This window comes from Phaenicophaeus curvirostris, chromosome 13 (assembly GCF_032191515.1).
Source record: "Phaenicophaeus curvirostris isolate KB17595 chromosome 13, BPBGC_Pcur_1.0, whole genome shotgun sequence".
Classification (NCBI taxonomy): Eukaryota; Metazoa; Chordata; class Aves; order Cuculiformes; family Cuculidae; genus Phaenicophaeus; species Phaenicophaeus curvirostris.
In genome coordinates this window covers 15,840,383-15,860,524 of record NC_091404.1, presented here as the reverse complement: position 1 = coordinate 15,860,524, position 20,142 = coordinate 15,840,383, and the positions used below count along the sequence as shown (strand labels likewise).

The window sequence follows — 20,142 nt, the reverse complement described above, 5'->3', positions numbered from 1 at the left end:
CGTGTTATCATTTACATTGTTTATCTGTAATTGCATGGGAAGGCTTGCAATCAGGATAGCCTCAGCCAGCTCCCACTCTCAGCCTCAAGGGGATTTTGCTTACAACAAAATTATTTATCAAAACCACTTTTCCCCATTTTATTTTTTTTTCGCTACTTGGGCAGGAAAACACAGCTCTCCAGCCCACAAAATTACCCTGCAGCCATGAGATGGAGTGCAAACCTGAAAAAGACTGGCCTTTCCTCCTGCTGCCATCACCATCCTTACTGGCTGCAGCACCGGGTGCAGAGCATGGGTGGGCAGCTGGATGCAACACCCAGCTCAGCTCAGCTCCCCTTGAACCATGCTGCTCCCAGAGGTGTCCCACTGGCTCCAGCATCCTTGAGGACACACCAGCACCCTCTGAGCCATGCTGCCAGCTAAAAGGCATCAGGAAACTGAGGAATTTAGCCAAACAGGAGCCTGTTTTCTCCCAGAATAAACTGTAGGGAAACAAATGATAATAACGTGCTTGCCAGGTTAGGGGATCTCTCCTCCGGTGCTGACTGGATGCCCATCTCCATCCCCGTGCTGCCTGCTCTCCCTGCCTGACAGCCACCCCACGTTATTAACAGCCTGGTAAACACAGCCCGTTGGTTATTACAAAGATGCCAAAACCTTACTACTTCTTGTTCCTTCCAGTTAATGTACCATAGCCGAGGATGAATTGCTATTACAAGGAACTAAAAATAAAAATGTTTCAGAGGCCGTAATTGGCTTGTCTTGTTGGGCTTTTTAAGGAGCCAGAGTACCAGTTCCAGGCTATTAGCCCGAAGGTTGTAGAAGAATGGTGTAAAATATTTCTTCATTAAAACCCTACCTTCTCCATAGAGGTGTTTTCTTTAGGCTTTTTTCCCCCTTTCCTTCTTTTTTATTATTATTCTTTTCTTTTTAAAAGACTTGTGTTATCAAATAAGCTTTAGCTAGAAGAGGGCTTCGAAAGCCCAGAGGTGATATAAATAGACAGGGCTCGGTGCAGCTGGAGAGCCAGCCAGAGCCTTCACTCATCTATTCAGGTCATTTTTCTACAAAACTTACATAATATTCCTCAGTTGCATCTGTAATCTTGGGCCGTTTATAATAATCAGCACCAAATCTTGCAGTCCTCGGGGAAAGGGTGCTCTGTGCTAGCAAGTACCCAGCCCACCCGTGTGGGACAGGACCAGCACCATCACAGGGTGCAAACCCCCTACAAGGCAGGCAGGGGTGCCCCAGGACCCCCTTAAGATGGGGACTGTGGGGTTTTTTTTCCCTTTTGAAGCACTTTGGTGACACTTGTTTATTGAGAGCCTTAGTTGTCATCAATACTCAGTATCAGCAACAACCATGACAAAACCAAAACCACTTATGCAGTAAAATTCTTCTTTTGAAAGAAGCAGATGCTCTGCGGAGCGAGAGTGAAGACTCAGCAGCTTGGCACCAGCCACCCTGATGAGGATGGTGATGATGCACCAGCAAAATAACAATAATATATGGTCACGACTTGAAAATTGATTTTAAGACCTGCTCTTTGTAGAGCCCAATCCAACCAACAGGGAGCACCTTGAGGCTGCCCTCACCACCTGCACAGAGCCAGGCATGGCACAGAACCTTCTGCAACAACGGCTCAGAGAAGCACACCATTAAAATAAATAATAATATCAATAATGACAATGACCAATCTCTAGATAACATTGCACAGCAGGGGAAGCTCAGCAGAAAAATTACAACAGAGTCTTTTGCTCTCTGCTATTGCACAAGAAGGATAACACATTTCTTTGTGGAACAGCAACCCAACAGGTATTTATTACTTTGATTCTGTGATTTGAAGGTTGCTGCTAGAAGACGACTATTTCTGTTAGGTACAATTGCTATTTTTTGATAGTGTCTAGGCAATACCTTGTTAAAAAGGGCAAAACAACAGTTATTAATTACCCTAATTAACCCAATTCATAAGACACATTTGTGTGGCTGTCATGACAACTGCTTTGACTAACTTGCCAAGAATAGCTTAGCTGTCCATTCAAATAAATCCCTGATAATTACTAGTCTAGTTTACTGGGCTTCTGTGATAATAATAATTAGTGCTACTGTACAAAAGGTCGCACTAAACAGTTTATGAATGATGCATTTCGCATGGTGATTACATGAGTCATGCAGTACCCAGCAAATGGACACAGCATGTTACCAATGTGGAGAGATGCGATTAGATGGGAACCTGTGGTTGCTCTTCCTGCAGAGGGCAAGGCGGGCAGAGAGGGAGAAGTTATTAAGGCTGGAGGAGAAATAACCAAGGAGAAGTTGGGTGAAGCTGGGACGGCCACCAACCTGCCTCCTTGAAAGCCAGGGTGGCCAGCCAGCCAGCCAGCCACCACAAACAAGGACTCTACTGCTAATAAAGGCACTGGTAGACACCAAAAAGCTTCCAAGCTTGACCTGTAACATGTTGATCTCTCACCTGACCACCTCATTTCCATCCCTGTGAATGACAGATAACCACAGCTCAGCTCTCTAGTTTTGGCGTACTTCCCCATTACTAGGTTTCAGGATCAACGTCAAAGGCAACGCAAGCCACAGGTGGGCAGCTCGAGCCCTCTCTGTCTCATATCTGCAGGAAGAAACCCTCCAACTTGCAGTGTGGGTCTCCCTACAACCAGATGTAGCTCCAGCACATCCTGTGGGTGCTGGCTGTCCTGCAGGTAGCAAGCATTTCCCAGCCCAGCATCGCTGCTCCTGATGCAGCTGCAGGTAAGAGAAGAAAGGGCTACCTCCCCTAGCGCCTTGCTATGCTCCTGATGCAGCTATGCTTTCATGCAACTTCACAGAGAGAAACTGGGGCCCATCAAATGCTATTTTTCCTTTGCTGAGGTTTGTAGGTGAAAACTGATCCGTGGGATTCCCTCTGACTACATCTAGGCAGAAGCAAGGGGGGATGGGATTGCAACACCCCACTGCAACACCGCAAAATCCTGCAAAACCCTGGGCAGACCAGAGGAGCAGGGCAAGGACAGAGGCAGCAGCTCGCTCACATGTAGTACAGAGGACAGCTGCCAGCTCCATGGAAATTGATTAAATCACCCCTTTTAGAATAAATTCTGATTAAATACCACTTACAGTCCTTATTGTCCATCCCTTGTTACCTATCACAAGAGGCATCTGCATGTAAACAGGGTCTTAATCTGCAAATATTTATCTGCTACGGCATTCTCCTCCCTCACCCCTACCTGAACTTGCAATTATTCTTATTGATTGACTTTAAGAGAGCACCACGCACATGCCTTGAGCTGCCACGTGCCGAGCAAACAAGGGAGCAACGCCAGGCTCCGCTGTAATCATTACCGGGGCGAGCAATTGCCCTGTCACACATGGCAGGTTACGGCTTCAGACTGGAGGCAGCAAGGCCAGATGAACGCTTAAAATGTCGTTACAGTGTGAAAAGCGAGGATGTAGAAATGACACCTCCTTTCTCAACGAATCTGTTCCCGCAGCATCTCCCAGCTCTGTGGATGGATGTGAAATTTCATCTTGTTAAGCCTTAAGAGCCAGCATAGCCCTTGGAGGGGGAACATGGGCTCATGTCCTATTCATGTGCCAGAAGAAGCTTTGATGAGGACATCTTCAGTCTGGGGGAAGGAGGATTTAAAGTCCCAAGATGGATTTCAGTCCTGGTGCTTGAGGCCAGGCTCTCTCACGCATCACCCTGTGGGGTGGCCAAAACATGTGCTAGATGATGATGTGCTTTTATCAGACCAGCGAGGAGAAACCAGGGAAACCTGATGCTAAGCAGAATCGCTCCCAGTTTTCCCAAGTGAAGTTTGCAGCTCAGTTCAATATGTTAGTGCCTAATGAAGGTTTCCCCCATATTCTGCAGGGTATAATCATTCTCCTCATAATGAGCATGTGTTAATGGCATATTAATGCCGACAACAACTAAGTGTGGAGAACAAGAGATGAACAAATTCCAAAATTCATCTTTTTTTTCTTTTTTCTTTTTCTTTTTTCCAAACAAAGGAATCCGCCGCATGGCTGAGCAAGCCCCAGCCTGGCAGGAGCCCTTGGCTTCCACAGCGATGCTGCCAGCTCTGGTCCATGGGCTCATTGTGGCATAAAGAACCCGTATGAGACCATGGCTTTGGTCTCCACTAACCCAGGCTCTGCAACAAACTGCAACATACAGGGAAGGATCTCAGCCCAAGCGTGGTATTTCTGCAGATGGGGCGACAGCCACGTGGGGCTGAACCAAAAAGCAGAGGAACCACTCGCAAATGCCTGGAAAAGCATTTCACCGGGTAGACAGGTTTGGATGCTGTTTCTAAGCCAACAGCCATGTGGATTTGATTACTAAATGTCACTGAAGCTGGGTTGCTGCCAGAGCATCCAGATGTGAATCTGAATATGAAAAGTCCAGGAGGGAGCAGGTGACGGGAGTCACAGGCACAGGCACTGAGCCCCCATCCCGGTGTTGGCATCCCAGCCCATCTGGGTTTGTGCAACTGAGTTTACATAAGCTCTCCAGCATGGAAAACAACACACATAAAATAGGTGGGTTTCTGAGTTTTCATCAGTTTGTGAAGACAGCTCCCCAAAACCCTGACAGCTCCCCAAAAGCAGCATCAACGTGCCCTGTGGGCATGCTGCCCACCACCAGGTACTGCAGGGAGGTGCAGATGCCTCATTTCCTAGTTGTCCAACTCCTCCCACCAGCACACATTTCGATTTTCAGATCGATAATCAATGCTAGAATCAATAACAGGGAATTTAGCTACATTATAAAAACAGTAAAATCAGCCAATACTGAGAAATGACTATTGAGTCTTGTGTTTTCTGTACTCACTTAGTCTAATAATGGTGAATGATATTTTCCAAGTACATTATTCAGCAATAAAACCGCTGAATTATTTGATCTCTTTCTAACCTTTATGGTTCTAAGCACTCTTTTTGACCCAGATTGAATGAGGCAACATCTGCAGAGCCTTTCACAAAATTGTACTCGGCGTGCACTATTGTAGGTCCGCTGCCAAAGATAAATGTTATTATTTTAAAGCCATCATCCTCCTAATAGATGAGCAAACGCACTGCATTAGCATAGCCTGCAGAGCTCAAGCACGGGTGAGAAAATGCCAGAGGGTTTTCGCTTAATGGAATTTTACATACCTGACTTAGGATGGGTTAATGCAATCCACCAACACGGGAATTTTAAAACCTGCCCTGTGGCATACACCTGCCACTACAAAAGATGGTATAATCCGACAAGCTCCAGATCCCCGTGAGAACCATGAAGGATTCACGTCCAAATCTCCGGTGGCCACCAGGGCTTCGAGACGAGGACCTCAGCTACACGGCTCCAACGCACACAGATCTACACTATTTATCACAGACCTACACGATGTATTGGGGGCAAGGAGGAGGAGCAGCTGGGGTGCCGCTTTCCATCAGAGGGTGTGTGAAGTACAATACCTGCAGCACGAGCAGTCACCACACTCAAGACTTCCCTAGCCTAATGAGAACTTGCTGTAATTCTGTGTTAAGCAGAGAGTCACATCAAGGCTAGGTCCTAATCACTCGTTCAGCTGACATAAGCCATTACTTTTTTCCAAATTCAGAGTAGAAACTAGAGGTAGACAGTGAAGTAACAACGTTGTGGTTTCTTCTCCAGCAAACCCTGCAACAGGTGCCACGAGCAAGCTCTGCCCCAGCAGGAGCAGTGAAATCGGGAGCCATCAATGGCCCCAGTGTCCCTTTGCTGAGCCCTGGGCAATGCTCTCCTGGGGGCAGTGGGGACCAGCACCGCTGCAGACCCCAGGAGACAGCCTGCCCATATCCCTGGGAGGATAGTGCTGCCTGCAGAGCACCCCATCCATTGCCAATTCAGAGCACGCTCTAATTTAAATTATAATTACACTTATAAGTACACAGATTACAACTATTTATGCTACAAATAAGACCATCCTGTATTTTAATTAACAGAAAATGATTGGAACTCAGCTATAGCCTCTACTGGGAACAATATCTAATCATTTACTGAAATGAAGCCATGCCCAGCCCCATACGCAGCCTGGCAGGGAAGAGGGAGCGGGCAGGGCTGGGGGTCTCCCCCAGGGTCCCCCCCATCCAAGCCCTCACATGAGAGTGGCAGCTGCCATCAGAAGGGGCAAAAGAAGACGTCTCCCAGGAAAGACAGAGGGCTCATCACTGGAGAGCGTGCAGGCAGGGGATGAAGGGTGGACAGGCTCTACCTTTGCTGGCTGCTGGGAAGTTAGGAAAGACCCAAGGAGGGCATCCTCAATGAGGGCAGGAGACCACGGACCTGGGAGAGCACCTGGCTGAGGAGCTTCTCTGGCTCAAAGCCCTCAGGAGGGCCTTCAGAAGATGGCAGCTGGAAAATATGGCTCTTCCACAGAGCCAGGCAGATACACATGAGGTTATTCAAAGGTGATGAGCACTTGGCCTTAACCATGCTTTTGCATGCAGCGCTTGCTTTATGCAAAGTAAACGACAGAGAGAAACCACAGAGTCCAAAACGCTCAATACAAGAGGAGCTAATTTGGAAACTGCTACGAGAAAGGCCATAAATAGTGTGCAAGACCACCCTTTTGATGTACTTCTAAAAAAAGCTTACTATAAATCTTCCCTAATTTAAGCGAAAATCCTTATCTGCCATGTAAATATAGTTGGAGGAGCTTTTATTATAGACTCAACAAGTAAGACATGCATCAGAAATTCAAATTTACTAAAACAAAAACGAGTACCGTCTGCTTTCAGCAAAAGTGAACCATAAAACCCAAACCAAGTACATAAAAACAAATGAAAGATATACGTGGTTACATGACATATAATATACTTATTTAAATAATTAGGTACAATATACGATAGCTCTATATACGCTGTTTTATATTTATAATTACATCATATATATCATAGCATACAGTATATAAGAGATAATATGATACATAGTATATAATATATATAAAGATGTTATCATGATATTGTTATATATAGGTCTTGCAATCAAAGGAGAGGAGCTTTACTGTAAACACAACTTGGCTACTGCCACCACACACCACAAACTGAACCTAATTCCTCCACAGAACCTTGCAGCAAATGCCCTTGGTCCCATCCCACTGTGGGCTGGAAAACCCTTGGAAAATCCAAGAGAAGCTGGAATAGGGTCACAGCCCTGCATCACTGACCCAAAAGCCAAACCCTGTTCAACTACAAGCTTGTCTAAGATAGCACAGTGAGCATGGCCACCCATGAGAGACGTGGCTGAACATGAATGGGAGCTGGCGTGTTTCTCTCTCTTGCAAGGTATTCAAATGAATTTTTCCAAACGGAGAACTTGGGAGTGATTACATTAGGAGATGCATAATTTAGTTAGGCTGACCTCGAATGGAATAAAAAGCTGCTGATTTCCATAATGTCAGCTTCTGACGCTCAGTGGGGTCAGGGAACGTGCAGTGATACACAAAACACTTTGGGAGTAGTTAAGCAGAGGGACTGGCTGGGAACTGCAACTTCAGGGCAGATTGGGAGTGAATCAGGGGAGCACCTGGGGAGGTCGGGGTTCCTCTCTCTGCCAGCTGTGGTCCCCAGGAGGTGCAGGATGCCCACTGGTTGCCCCAGCAAGGACCAGGGAGCTTTCCCTGGGGAGGAGATAACCAGGCGCTATCTGAAGCTGAAAGCATCGCTTCTCTTCAGCAGGCTTTCAAAGAATAAAGGCTGCAGATAGCTCCCAGACAGAGACGCACAGTGCAGGAAGGTAGGAGCTGTGACCTGTGCTTACCCATCGCGGTGCGCATCGCAGAAACAAAAAAGTGCTGAGTTACAGTGACCTCCCAAGGAGAAAACAAGACTGGCAACGCACGATTGCTGCAAAGCCAGCCTTCCGACTAGTCGAACATCATTGCTGATAATGCTTTAATTACTATCTCTGCTGAAAATAAGCCTCATTTCAACAGCCTGGCATGTCTCAGTGCTGCAAACTTTCTCCGGCTTGGAAATTATCTCCCCTTTTTTTCTTTCTCCTGCTCTATACACAGTATTACTCAGAAGCAAGCCAAATCCCTTCCAATTATGTATCATGACATTTCCCCAGTGTTACACTAAAGCAAGGCCCTTCACTTATAAATGGCATGGTTTATAACAAATTGTCTGTTATACCAGACAGAAACTGATTTCCTCAAACCCAGCATATTAAAGTGAGTACATTCATTCTGGTTGTAACACACAAAATGTGATTATAACAGACACTTTGGGGGCTTTTTAAGGCTAGTGGAGAAGAGGAGGATAAGCTGGAGGGGAAGAAAGAATTGACAAGTAGAGAAATGACAGAGAAAGAGGAACAGCCACGCTGATTTCATTTCTTACAAAACAAAAATCTTTGTGTGTTGTAGAAATGTGCTTTAGTTAACACCGCCAGATAGCCAGAGCAAAAACTGCCGGTGCTGCCTGAAACGAAAATTGCTCTATTGTGCTCAGAAAACCATTTCCAACAGTGAGTAGAACACTTTCCAGGTAGTAAAAAGCCTATCTGAAACCACCAGGGCCTTATCCTGCAACTGTCGCTCAAATAATCCCCATGGCCACAAGGAGCACAAACGAAACCAGTGCGAGTGAGGATTACGCAGGAGTGTATCAAGGTTTGGGGATTAGACCAGGATTATCACTAAAACCAGTAACTCCCCATCTTACTGATGGTGGCAACCAGGCTCGGGAGGTGGCGGATCACCACGGCCACAACACCCTGAACCTGGGTCTGGGAGCCGCCAGGCATGAAGGTCCCTGGAGGACTTGAGTCCTGCTGGATCAGTGGCTGCTCCACCTTGACCTTCTCCAGCAGGACCTACAAAAGCAGCACCAGAGCAAAGCCATGCCTAATCCACACCCTGCTTACAGTGTAACATCAGCACTGCAGCTTCTCTTCCCTGCTGCTGGCATGACACAGCCACGCTGGAGCTCAGAGCCAGCCCTGAACCTCCATTCTAATTCCATCTTCGAACATCCAACCTCTCAAATAAGGTCTCATTTCACACCTCCTCATCTCTCCTACGTTGGATCCTGCTGGGGACCAGCCACCACTGCAGCCCTGGGCAAGACCGAGGGGCAGCGCAAGCTGCTGAGGCAGCCACGACGCTTTGGCACAATTTCCCAAAGTGGCACAGATTTTGGATGTAAAACTATCTCTGAAACACAGATGCAGCCATTACATGCACATTGTTTTCTTTTAAAACCATGAAGCCAAAATCCAGGCATGTAAGTGTTACCCAAGGGTGGCTACTCTACATGCAAGTCGTGTCCCAGGGATCCTAAAAGGCTCAGCATTCAGACCGGTTTCCACATCACCCCAGTGCAATGTGCATTTTTATCAAGGAAGCCGCTTAATGGCTCCTATTAATTTGGGGTTTTAATCTCCTGGTACAACTTCCAGTAATACACATGCGAAACCTGACAACAAGCCCTTTTGGTTTCAAAGCTGACTTCTCCTCCACCTCAGCAGGAAGGAATAAAAAGCCCTCAGCAGCAGCAAAGCCTCTGACCGGCAATGCCCTTGCAGCTCCAACATGTCCCACTCTCCCTCCTGCAAAACAAGTCGAAATACTAACAGGGGCCAAGCCTCCCGCTGTCAGCCACCATCACCAGAACTGCTCACAAACTCTTTTTGCCATCACTGCCGACAGCCACAACGATGCTAAAAGGCCACAGGAAGGGGTCCCTGAGTGGTACCCCAGCACCCAAGGGACGAGTGAACCCCACCAGGGCTAGGACACCCCTCCAGGACACCTACCACCACCTCCCGATGCTCTCTTGGCAGCTGTGCCGTGCAACAAGCAGAGCCAGCAGCTGAGCCTGGCCCCCACCCAAGGGGAAAAGCTTTTCAAGGGTCGTCTTAAACTTTCTTTTTGCATGCTCAGTTTGCAGTCATACTCAGGTTGCAGCCCCCACAGATGCTGCTGTTTAATTCTTTATGGACCAGCAGGGAAAGGTGGGGAGTACCAACAAACCCAATTACTGCCGGCACAGCACTTGCCAGACCCGAGACCTGCCACTGCACGTACCGCTGCCACAGAGCAGGAGGAAACATTTCCTGAAGCTCCACAAACAACCCATCCTTAGGGACTTTTATTTCAAGGTTCCTGACTGTTAAAGCAAATGAGCCTCACATTAAAGACCAGCTACGCATCAGACCAAAGCAAACCTACCACTGCTAGGGCAGTGCGCATCTGCAATCGCATACTCCCAGCCAAAACCATCATATGCTAAGCGACACCACCAGCAACACGTTTACCTCTGTATTTTATCTTTTATCAACAGATGCTTTGCCTTCCCACCAGGAAAAGTCACTCCCAGGTGGAGCGGCAGCGATATCTCCCCGATGCTGACACCTTGTAAAAGCTCCCAAGAGAAATACCAGCAGCCTCGTCACTGGAGGCGATTCAAACCAGCCCAGACAAAGTTCCACTGAATGCACTGCAGGGAATGATTTGGCTCTGGAAACCTTGGACTTGGGCAGGAATTTAACTTATTAAATCATCGTCACCTGGAGGTGATCCAATAGCATACTTCATACGCATATCATCACATCATAAGCCCTGCTAAGGCACCGACAGGCTCTAGTGGGTACAAGGCTGCTTCTCCATGGAAGCATCTTTTAAGGACTTTCCGCGTCACCCTGCATGCTGGGACAGGGCTATCACGCTGGTCACTTCTGAACCTCCTGACCCTCAGGATTTTTAGGAGCCAATTGAATCCACACTGCCAACAGGATAACTTCTCTTGCAACATCTGGAAGTATAACACGGAGGCTCTCTGCCAAGTAAAAGAGAAGTTCCCACCCTAAACCAAACTTCCAAGCAGCTTCCAATTGGGATTTCTCACTCCTCCCGGAATCCTGGCCCTGCCCTTTTGTTCAAAAGCATCCCCAGGGAGCAAGCAGACCTGTGCCAGGACATGCTGCTCTTCCCAAGAGCACCCACCCAAGAGCTGCTGGTCTCCGAGCAGGGCTGGAGAGCCACCAGCTGCCCTCCTGAATGCTCGCAGGGCACAGTGTAAGCTGATGCTCCTTAGCACTCGTTACAAGAGACAAATCTGTTTCTCCAGGTGAGGCACCAGCCCTTTGCAATGCATCCCACCTGCATGAGTGATGAGGAAATGTGGAAGGTGGAGGCACAGGGAAAAGCAACAAGCATCCCAGCTCCCTCAGAGAAGGATGTCCAAGGCGGTGAGGGCCCTTGGAGAGCCCATCTCACTGGACCCCAGGCTGACTGCTGTGTCAAGGAGGAATACGGGCAGCGCTGCCTTCTGCCTGCAGCTGTCTGTTAACTTTATCAGCTTAGCTATGATGTTCCCAATGGTCTTTCCCTCCCTGCTGGCACCACAGGTCTTCCACTACTGGCGCAAGCTCCTGCCTAATGCTGACGTGTGATGGATTTTACAACTGAATTTTGTCTCTGACAGTGAATCAAAGGCTGACAGGGTGCTCTACTGGTTGGTGCCCTCAGCAAGGCACCAGCCAGAGATGTGCTTGAGACCCCTCTACAAAAGACACCAGTCCAGAGAGGGAGGAATTCCTCAGGGAATGCTGTCAGCACCTCAACAGCAATGGTCACCCACAGTCTCGTAGCTCCCACACAGCTGGGCACCCTGAGCCCCAGCTGGTACTCAGGGAAGAGCACAGGCAAATCTGAGCATCGATGGGGATCCCTCAGTATGTGATGGGTGGTGTTTTCCACCCCCAGCCTGCGTGAGCACAGCACAAGGAGCAGGCAGCTTTGGTGGCAGCTCTTCTGCCTTATTTAACCAGGCACAAGCTTATCCTAAACTGCTCCCCTCCAGACTCGAATTCCAAGTCCGTGCCTCTCCCCATCACGGCATTTGGGAGCAGCACAGTCTGCTCAGCTCTGTGGCTGGATATACGCAAGCAGAATATACAAGTGCTTATATCCAGGTCATTCCCATTTAGTTATTGCCAAGAAACTCTATTACAGCTTTTATACCAACACCAGAAGTTAAATCAAGCTTTAATTCTTGGGACCAGTGCTGGGTCACTCACACTGTAGCCTTTCAAACGCAGGCAGCTGCACTGGAGTGTGCTGGAACAGACATGCAGAAGTTGCCTCCTTGCAGCATCTCAGCAGTTATCTTGAAAAGGCAATGCTGTATGGCAAGAAACCGGCACATGCAAGGGCAGGAGAGACTCAAAATGCAGGCTGGACAGAAGGCTAAGTGCCTACGATCTGTCACAGAGATCCTGACAGCTCCCTCCTGACTGTCTTGTCATTAAAAACTGTGCCTCTGCTTTGAGCTACTGGCATTTGGGCTGTGAGCACCCCAAAGCTGGGCCAACACCAGTATGCGACCTCTCAGGAACTGGTTCTGTAGCCTTAGCAGAGGTTAAACACCAGAGTTCAACAAGCGTTTTGCCAATACAAACACTACAGGATCAGGCCCACCAGCACCAACCCTCTCCAGCAGCCCTGCAGAGCAAGTACAAATCTGAAGCAGCTCCACTGTCTTCAGCAGCATCATTTTGCATTTACACCAGCACACTGAACTGAAAACAGAGCAAGCCATAAATATTTCAGCTGCTTTTTCAGCTTTGTTATTCTGTTCAAAGCAGGAAACATGACAAACCTTTGATTGTTTTGCTTAATACCAAACAATAATTCAAAGAGAGACAAACAAGCAACATTAAATGATGCCTGTGATGTACAGGAAAGCCGATAAATTAGAAGAAACTGATGAGGATGGCGTGGATCCGAGCAGTCCCTTTCCCTGCCTGCAGCAGGTACTGTGCATCCCTCAACAGCCAGCGTGAGCCTGTCCCAAGCGGCGAGGGGACAGCCCCAGGCCAGGCACACACACAGTCACACCGGGGCACTCGGCTCTGCCTGTATCCCAACTGCGATCCGCTGCCTCCAGAGAAACAGCCACCAGCACCACTTTCAACAACCTTTTAAAAAACTCCTGTGAAGGCAAAGAGTGTTGTTTCCCTTGAGCAGCACCACATTCAAAATCCACTTACAAAGCAGCCACCTCCACCTTCCCAACAGCACGGTGGCAGCCTGGCCTGGCCCAGAAATGCATCCCTGCCTTGGCATTTCAAGGGTTCTCTGTAGTGCCTGAGGGCAAAACAGCCACCCACAAATACGTGTCAGGGCTGCCTCAGAACCCACAAGCTGGGCAGCCTCTGCTCTCCCCTGCTCATCCTCCGTCGCTCCCTTGCCCCAGCGTGTCCAACGCACAGAAACCATCACTGCCTGTTCACTCGAGGCATCGTTTCAGCAGCGCTTACACCAACAGACCCGCACTCCACGGTCCACAAGCAAAGCCGTTTCCAACGCCCACACGTACTCACCTCTGGCAGCGGCATCCCGTTGATGATGAGGTCGGGCTGCTGGGGACTCTGCCCTGTGAAAGTGTGATGATAAATGTGGTTGGAAGTGGCGTTCCTGTTGTTCTGGCTCTCCACGTTGAGGAAGGTGCTTTCGGAGCGGCGGCAGCCCAGTGGCAGGGTCTGCTGGTGGTAGTCAAAGTAGTTCAGGGATGAAGTGAGAGAGGAGCAGCTCACAACGTTCATTTTATCCGTCTCTTCCACGTCCCGCGGTACCAGGCGGATATCGTTCTTGCTGATTTTCTTTTTCTTGCTTGATTTCTTTTGATGCCCGTAGGAGTACTCTGCGATTCTGGGGGGAGAGAAGGTAAATGAATAGCTGAGAGCATCCTGAACCCTGTCCCGCTAAATACACACGCAGGAACCCAGAGGGCTTGGCCCCCATCTCCATGTAGGCTTCTTAGTCATGCACATTACGTCATGTTTTGGGTCTGATGGCACGACACAGTCTTTAGCTTATTTTCATATGCATAATGCTTTCAGGTCAAATATGAAAAATAACGGGAAAGGAGAACGCCTCTGTTTTTCTCTAATGTTTATAATTGCTGATATTTAGTTACTAGAAGTAAAGTCCAGCCTGCAGAAGAGAAAAATGGAGATGTTAAAATCCATGAACTGAAAAGGGTACCTGCATTCATTTCCATGCATAATAAGGATTTTAAAAATGTGATTTAATTTGGTCTCCATAATGAAAATTCAAAATGAATAGCGGATTTCTTTCCCAGTTCATTTTCCATAGCAATAAATAAAGCAGACCCAGAAGCAGTCCTAGCTGGCAAGCTCCGTTCTCTCACACTCCAAAAGCTGTTTGTTTATTAATGCTTTATCCAAATTGCTGGTGTTTTGACTGTCTCCTGATAATACCTGATAACTTGAAATCTTTTCTCCAACAGTCCTATCCCTCCCTCACTCAACACGCACACCCGCTTCTGCAGAGAAGTGCTTTTGTCTTCCAGAAATCGGAGAGCAACAACTGTGTTTTGCAAAGAGAAATGATCCTTTTTGACCTTCCTTTTCTTTACTGCAAGCTTGATTTTCCCTTGCCTTTCTTTCCCTCTTTGCTTCCCACCTGCCAAAAGAATCAACTGATGAAGTGCCTTGAATGCCTTCTGTAAAACACCAGAGTAAAAAAGTTATCATAAAACACCACCTGAGCAAACAACGACAAATATGATTGCACCTTGCATGTCAACTGGGTACGCTCGACTCAGAGTGGCTCCTGTTTCCATAGGGAGCAACACAGCCACAATCAATGTCCCACAGATGAATTTGTACATGCATGGCACTGGGAAACTCAGTATTTCCCAGGGAAGCACATCAGATGCTACCCGCAGTCAGAAACATACATTTGAAAGTCAGGACTTTGCTCCTCTACCTGTGATGATAACAGCATTTAAAAAAAAAAAAAGAAAGAAAAAATCCAATAGATGCAACAGAAATAGTGGGACAAATAAATAATACAGTTTATCTAGAAAGGCAAATATTGGACAAATATTCTTGTTCCAGAAAGCTAATTGCCTGTGCATGAAAATGCCACCAAGTCGAACTGCTCTCATTTAACCTTATGTGCCTCATAAATTCACACATTTTACAAAGACTCTCCAGCTGCTGTTGACAAGAACCGCTAAAATAAGGAACTGCAAAGCCTAAAGGCATGCACGGAGAGCAAGGAGAGGGTGCCCCATGGCCACAGCCACTGCTGAGCCTACCTGGTGCTTCTCCGGCTCTGCAGCTGACTTCTCCTGCTCAGATGCACACTGATAACAGCCCGTGCATCCCTCTGAGCGTGCAAATAAATCAGGGGAGGCAGGGATTTCTGTTGAGCCAACAATCTATATGCTGCTGACTCGTCTAACAATGCTTGATGAAGCTTTAATTGTTTTGTTTACCTAAATGTTTAAGTTTGGCAATGTGAGAGCCCAATTATTTCCTGCAGGCATTCATTTTGCTGCCCTTTCTCTATTGACCAATTATTTAATTAAACTGCACTTCATTAATCCCTAAGCCATCACTGTAAACCCAGGGCTTATACATATGTGTGAAGCTGTTAGGGGCACCACCTCGACGTGATTTTTATCCATTCAGGTCCTATTCTTATTTAATGGGCCGAGCTGGCAAGAAATCTGGTATAAGAGCTTTCACTTGAAGCTAGGCATCCCATAATACAGCACAGACCGACCTTTATTTGCAGACGATTTTTCCCCCATCGAGCAAAAAGGCTTATAAATGCACTTTGCACTGTGAAAACGCGAAACTCTCCGGCATTATTTCTGCGTAAATAAAACTTTAAAGACCGCACATCCCCCTGCGCCGCAGAATTGCCGGGGGCGAGCGTGCGTTTCCAAGGTAGAGCAAAATTAATTTCCATCCCTCCCTTCTGAAACGACTCGGTGCCGAAGGAATGGAGAAGTCATGGCTATTTCACTAGTAACAGGATTAAACCATTTATGAGGCATTGCAGCTGCTCTTTTATGGCATCTGATTGATATTCATGTGTGGTTAGCATTTGTCTCCTAACTTGTGTAACACAGAGAATAGTAAAAGAGAGACAATAATCGCGGGGCTGTTACATATTCAGGGGACTGGATTTTCCCTATCAGCCTTTCAGCAGCTCAGGGCACAGGGCTGACCTCCCCTCCAGCATTTCGGACCTAGGAGCACGCATCCAGCCAGGGCAAAATAACGCAGCGCTGCAAAAATCCTCGCTCGCCCCAGCGCTCCCAGTCCAAGCAGCCACGCTGGCGGCCGGGGCGATGCACTGGGGGGAGGGAACTGAGTGATTTTCACCACTATTTTATCCAGCTGGCCCCATCATCAGCCATGGAGAGGAGCCGCATCGGGCGCACAATGGCTCTTTTGAACGGCGAGCAAGGGATGCCACCACGGCCGCTCACCCCGTCTGCTGCGGGGATGCTGGGGTGGGTTTTGGGGCTTCATCTCCTCGGGATGCCAGGGAGCTGCGCTGGGGACACGGGGCTGGCCACGAGAACCGAGCCATCCCGCTGTAAAACTGTTCTCCCCGCTTCTTGCCACGGAGCGCATAAAATCAGGGATGCTGCAACAGATTGTCAAGCCGCGCAATTAAGTCGATTCGTTACTCGGCACAGATTTCTGTGCTTCTCCCGGAGAAGAATTTTTTTTAAAAGCTTCACAGGAAATTTCCTTAAAGAGACGCAAAGCTCACTTTTGTTCCTAAAGCAAATTTCACACCGCACTCCCCCCAAGTAAACAGCAGCAAAAGCAGCAAACGGAAAAGTAACCGTGACGGCAAAAATCAAAGCAGACCCAGCAGGTGCACAGAAACAAAGATTTCTTTACCTGCAGTTGTAGGTCCTGATTTCCTTGTTATCCCTTTTGCACTTGACTGCCACGAAGATCATAGTGACAAAAAGAATGGCTGCGATAGACCCCAGGGCGATAATGAAAATCAGGGAGAGGTTAACTGGTCCTATGGACTCCTGGGCATCCAGGGCTGGAGACAGGTATATCAAAATCAAGGCAGAAGCTGAGAGAGATGTTTTTCCATGGTCGTGAGCCACGACGATGAGCTCGTAGGCTGTCTTTGCATTCTCCCCAAAGGCTCTGGTGGTCCTTATCTCTCCATTGACCTGGTCTATCTCAAAAAACCCTCTGTCTCCTTCCACCATTTCGTAGGAAAGTCTGCCATTTTCACCCTCATCATAGTCATCTGCCTTGACCACCGTCACCAGGTAGCCGACCCCTGCATTCCTGGGGATGTACACCTCCGCGGTCCCGTTGACCAGCGGCGGAGCTGTGATCACAGGGGTGTTATCATTGGCGTCCAGGACAATCACCCTGACAGTGGCATTGCTCTGCAGAGAGGGATTACCCCCATCTTTTGCCAAGACCTTGAACTCAAAGGATTTGGTCTGCTCATGGTTGAAGGACCTCAAAGCATAGATATCTCCAGAGTTGGGGTTGATGGAGACGTAGGTGAAGACAGGCATGTCCCTGACTTGCGAGGGCATGATCTGGTAGGAGACGCTGCCATTGAGGCCCAGGTCAGGGTCCCTGGCTGAGACTGAGAGGAGGTAGGCCCCTGGCGTGTTGTTCTCCTGCACGATGACCTGATAATAGGGCTTGGAGAAGTGGGGATGATTGTCATTCTCATCGGTGATCTTGACGGTGAAGGACTTAGTAGCCTGCAGAGAGGGGACGCCATTGTCCTTGGCCTGGATGGTGAGGTTGTACTGGTCCCTCTGCTCCCGGTCCAGCCTCCCATCCACCAGGATGGTGGAGAAACTCTCATACTCCTGGAGCCGGAAAGGCACATTGCCAAGGAGCTTGCACTGCACCCGCCCGTTAGCCCCAGAGTCGCGGTCCGAGACCCTCACCAGGGCGATGACGTACCCCGGAGGGGCGTTCTCGCTCACCTCCACCAGCTCGCTGTTGACAGAGAGCAGGTTGATAAGGGGCGGGTTGTCATTGGCATCCTGGACGCTGATGGTCACTTTGCAATGGGCAGGGATGGAGTTAGGCCCCAAGTCCTTGGCCTGCACGTCCAGCTCGTAGACGTGACCCTCCTCATAGTCAATGGCACCGCTCACGGTGATAAGGCCACTCTGGGGGTCGATCTGGAAGAGCTCCCGGGCCCGCTCAGAGACGTAACTGTGGAAGGAGTAGAGGACCTGCCCGTTGGTGCCCTCGTCCGGGTCGGAGGCGTTGAGGCGGATGACCGGCGTCCCCAGCGGGGCATTTTCAGGCACGCTGACGGTGTAGGCCGGCTCCTCGAAGAGCGGGTTGTTGTCATTGGAGTCGATGACGCGGATGCTGAGCTCCACCGTGCCGAAGTTGGGTGGGTCGCCGCCGTCCAGCGCCGTGATCACGTAGCTGTAGTGGGACTGAGTCTCCCGGTCCAGGCTCTTCTCCACCACCAGCTCGGCAAAGCGGGACCCATCGCCCCGCGTCTTGGTCTCCAGCCCAAAGAGGTCATTGGGGGTGATCTCGTAGCTCTGCACGCCGAAGCTGCCCGAGTCCGGGTCGTAGGCACTCTCCAGCGGCACCCGCGTGCCGGGACTGGCCGTCTCCGAGATCTCCAGCTCGATCTGGTCGGTGGGGAAGCTGGGCGCGTTGTCGTTGAGGTCCTTGATCTCCAGCTTGATCACGCAGATCTCCATGGAGCTGGACATCACCTCCAGCGAGATGACACACTTGGGGCTCTGCCGGCACAGCAAGTCCCGGTCGATCTTCTGCTTGGTCACCAGCAGCCCGGAGCCGGGGCTGATGTCCACCAGGTGGGGGGCCGAGTTGGAGACCACCCTGAAGGCGGCGGGCTGCCGGGGGTCCAGCACGAACCCGGCGTCCCGGGCGTCCTTGGCGACGTTGGCGATCACCGTGCCCGCCCGCTGCTCCTCCTCCACCGAGTACTTGAGGTTCACGAGAGCCCCGGCGCCGGCCCACAGCAAGGCGGCCCCGAGCAGCGCCGGGAGAGCCCCCATCGCCGCCCCGACGCCCGCCCGCCCTCACGGCCCCGCCGCTCTCATGCGCGCAGCGCCCGGCGGCGGCGGCTGCCGCGCTCCCCGCGCGGGGCTCAGGCGCCGCGAGCCGCTAGCGCCGCGGCCGGGCCGGGCATGGCGTGCGGGAGCCGGGGAGCCGAGCCGAGCCGAGCCGAGCCGAGCCGAGCCGAGCCCGCTCCCGCCGGCGCTCGCTGCGGCGGCCGCGCGCCACTGCCCGCAGTCCGGAGCGCCGGCGGGCGGCGCGGGGGCGGCGGCCAATGGGAGCGCGGGGGCGGCGCCGGCGCCGGGCGCCTCCGCCAATAGGAGCGCGCCGAGCGCCGGGGGGGCGGGGCTGAGGGCGGGGCGCGCGGCGCGGAGCCGGGCGGGCGGCGTGCGGAGCGGGGTCGCCGCCGCCGCCGCCTTCACCCGCGGGGCCCTCGGCAGCGCCGCCGCCGACGCCCGGGGAGGGGGGCGGGGAGGCCGAGAGCCCGCTCGGACGCTTTCCCCGCGACCCGCCTCTGGGGAAAGGCCGCCCCGCTCCGGCAGCCCCGCACCCCCGCCGCGGGAACCGGCACCGCTGGGGCGGCTCCGGCCCCGGCCGCGCTCGCCGGTCGTGGGAAAAAGCCGCGCGGAAGCGTTTTCACTTAAAAATGAAATCGACCTCCCGGTGTCCGCGCGCCGGTGCTTCCCCCCCCCAACCCGCCCCCCCCGAGCTCTCGTTCCCGGGTCTGCGAAGACGCCGCCGGGGCCGGTCGGAGCCGCGAACTTCCAGGCTCGCCGTCCTCCTTTAAAAGAGGAGCCGGGAGCCCGCGGGGAGCCCGCAGCGGCGGGGAAGGCGGCGGGACGCGTCCCGCGGTGCAGCCGCCGCCCCGGAGCCGCGCGGCCCCCGTTGGCTCCGCCCCGCCCCGCGCCGGCCGCGCCGTCGGACCCTGCGCCTTCCCAGGCACAAGGGCGCCATCGCGCGGCCGCGGCGGGGAGCGGCCCCGCAACCTCCCGACACCGCCCGCGGGACAGCGGCACCCGGGGACCGTGTCACCCGCGGCACGTCCCGAGGGACAGCAGCCACCCACGGGACAGCATCCACCCACGGACACATCCCATGGGACAGCATCACCCATGGACACATCCCACAGGACAGCATCACCCACAGACACCATCCCTTGGGACAGCATCCACCTATGGACACGTCCCATGGGACAGCATCACCCAAGGACACATCCCATGGGACAGCATCACCCACAGACACCATCCCTTGCGACAGCATCCACCTATGGACAC

The 20,142-nt window shown here is 51.0% G+C and overlaps 1 protein-coding gene across 3 annotated transcripts in view; it reads right to left on the bottom strand.

Moving 5' to 3' along the window:
* PCDH19 (protocadherin 19) overlaps positions 1 to 19,082 on the bottom strand; it is a 116,278-nt gene extending 97,196 nt beyond the window's left edge. For all 3 annotated transcript variants that reach the window (XR_011338430.1, XM_069868091.1, XM_069868092.1), the window contains exons 1-2: positions 16,727 to 19,082; positions 13,373 to 13,700 (exon numbers count right to left, since the gene is read on the bottom strand). Coding sequence is in view for 2 of the 3 variants with exons in the window: in XM_069868091.1 (XP_069724192.1) it covers positions 13,373 to 13,700; positions 16,727 to 18,867 (2,469 nt within the window). In the remaining variant the exon portion in view is untranslated. The remainder of the gene's footprint in view (positions 1 to 13,372; positions 13,701 to 16,726) is intronic.
* Positions 19,083 to 20,142: the final 1,060 nt, after the last annotated feature.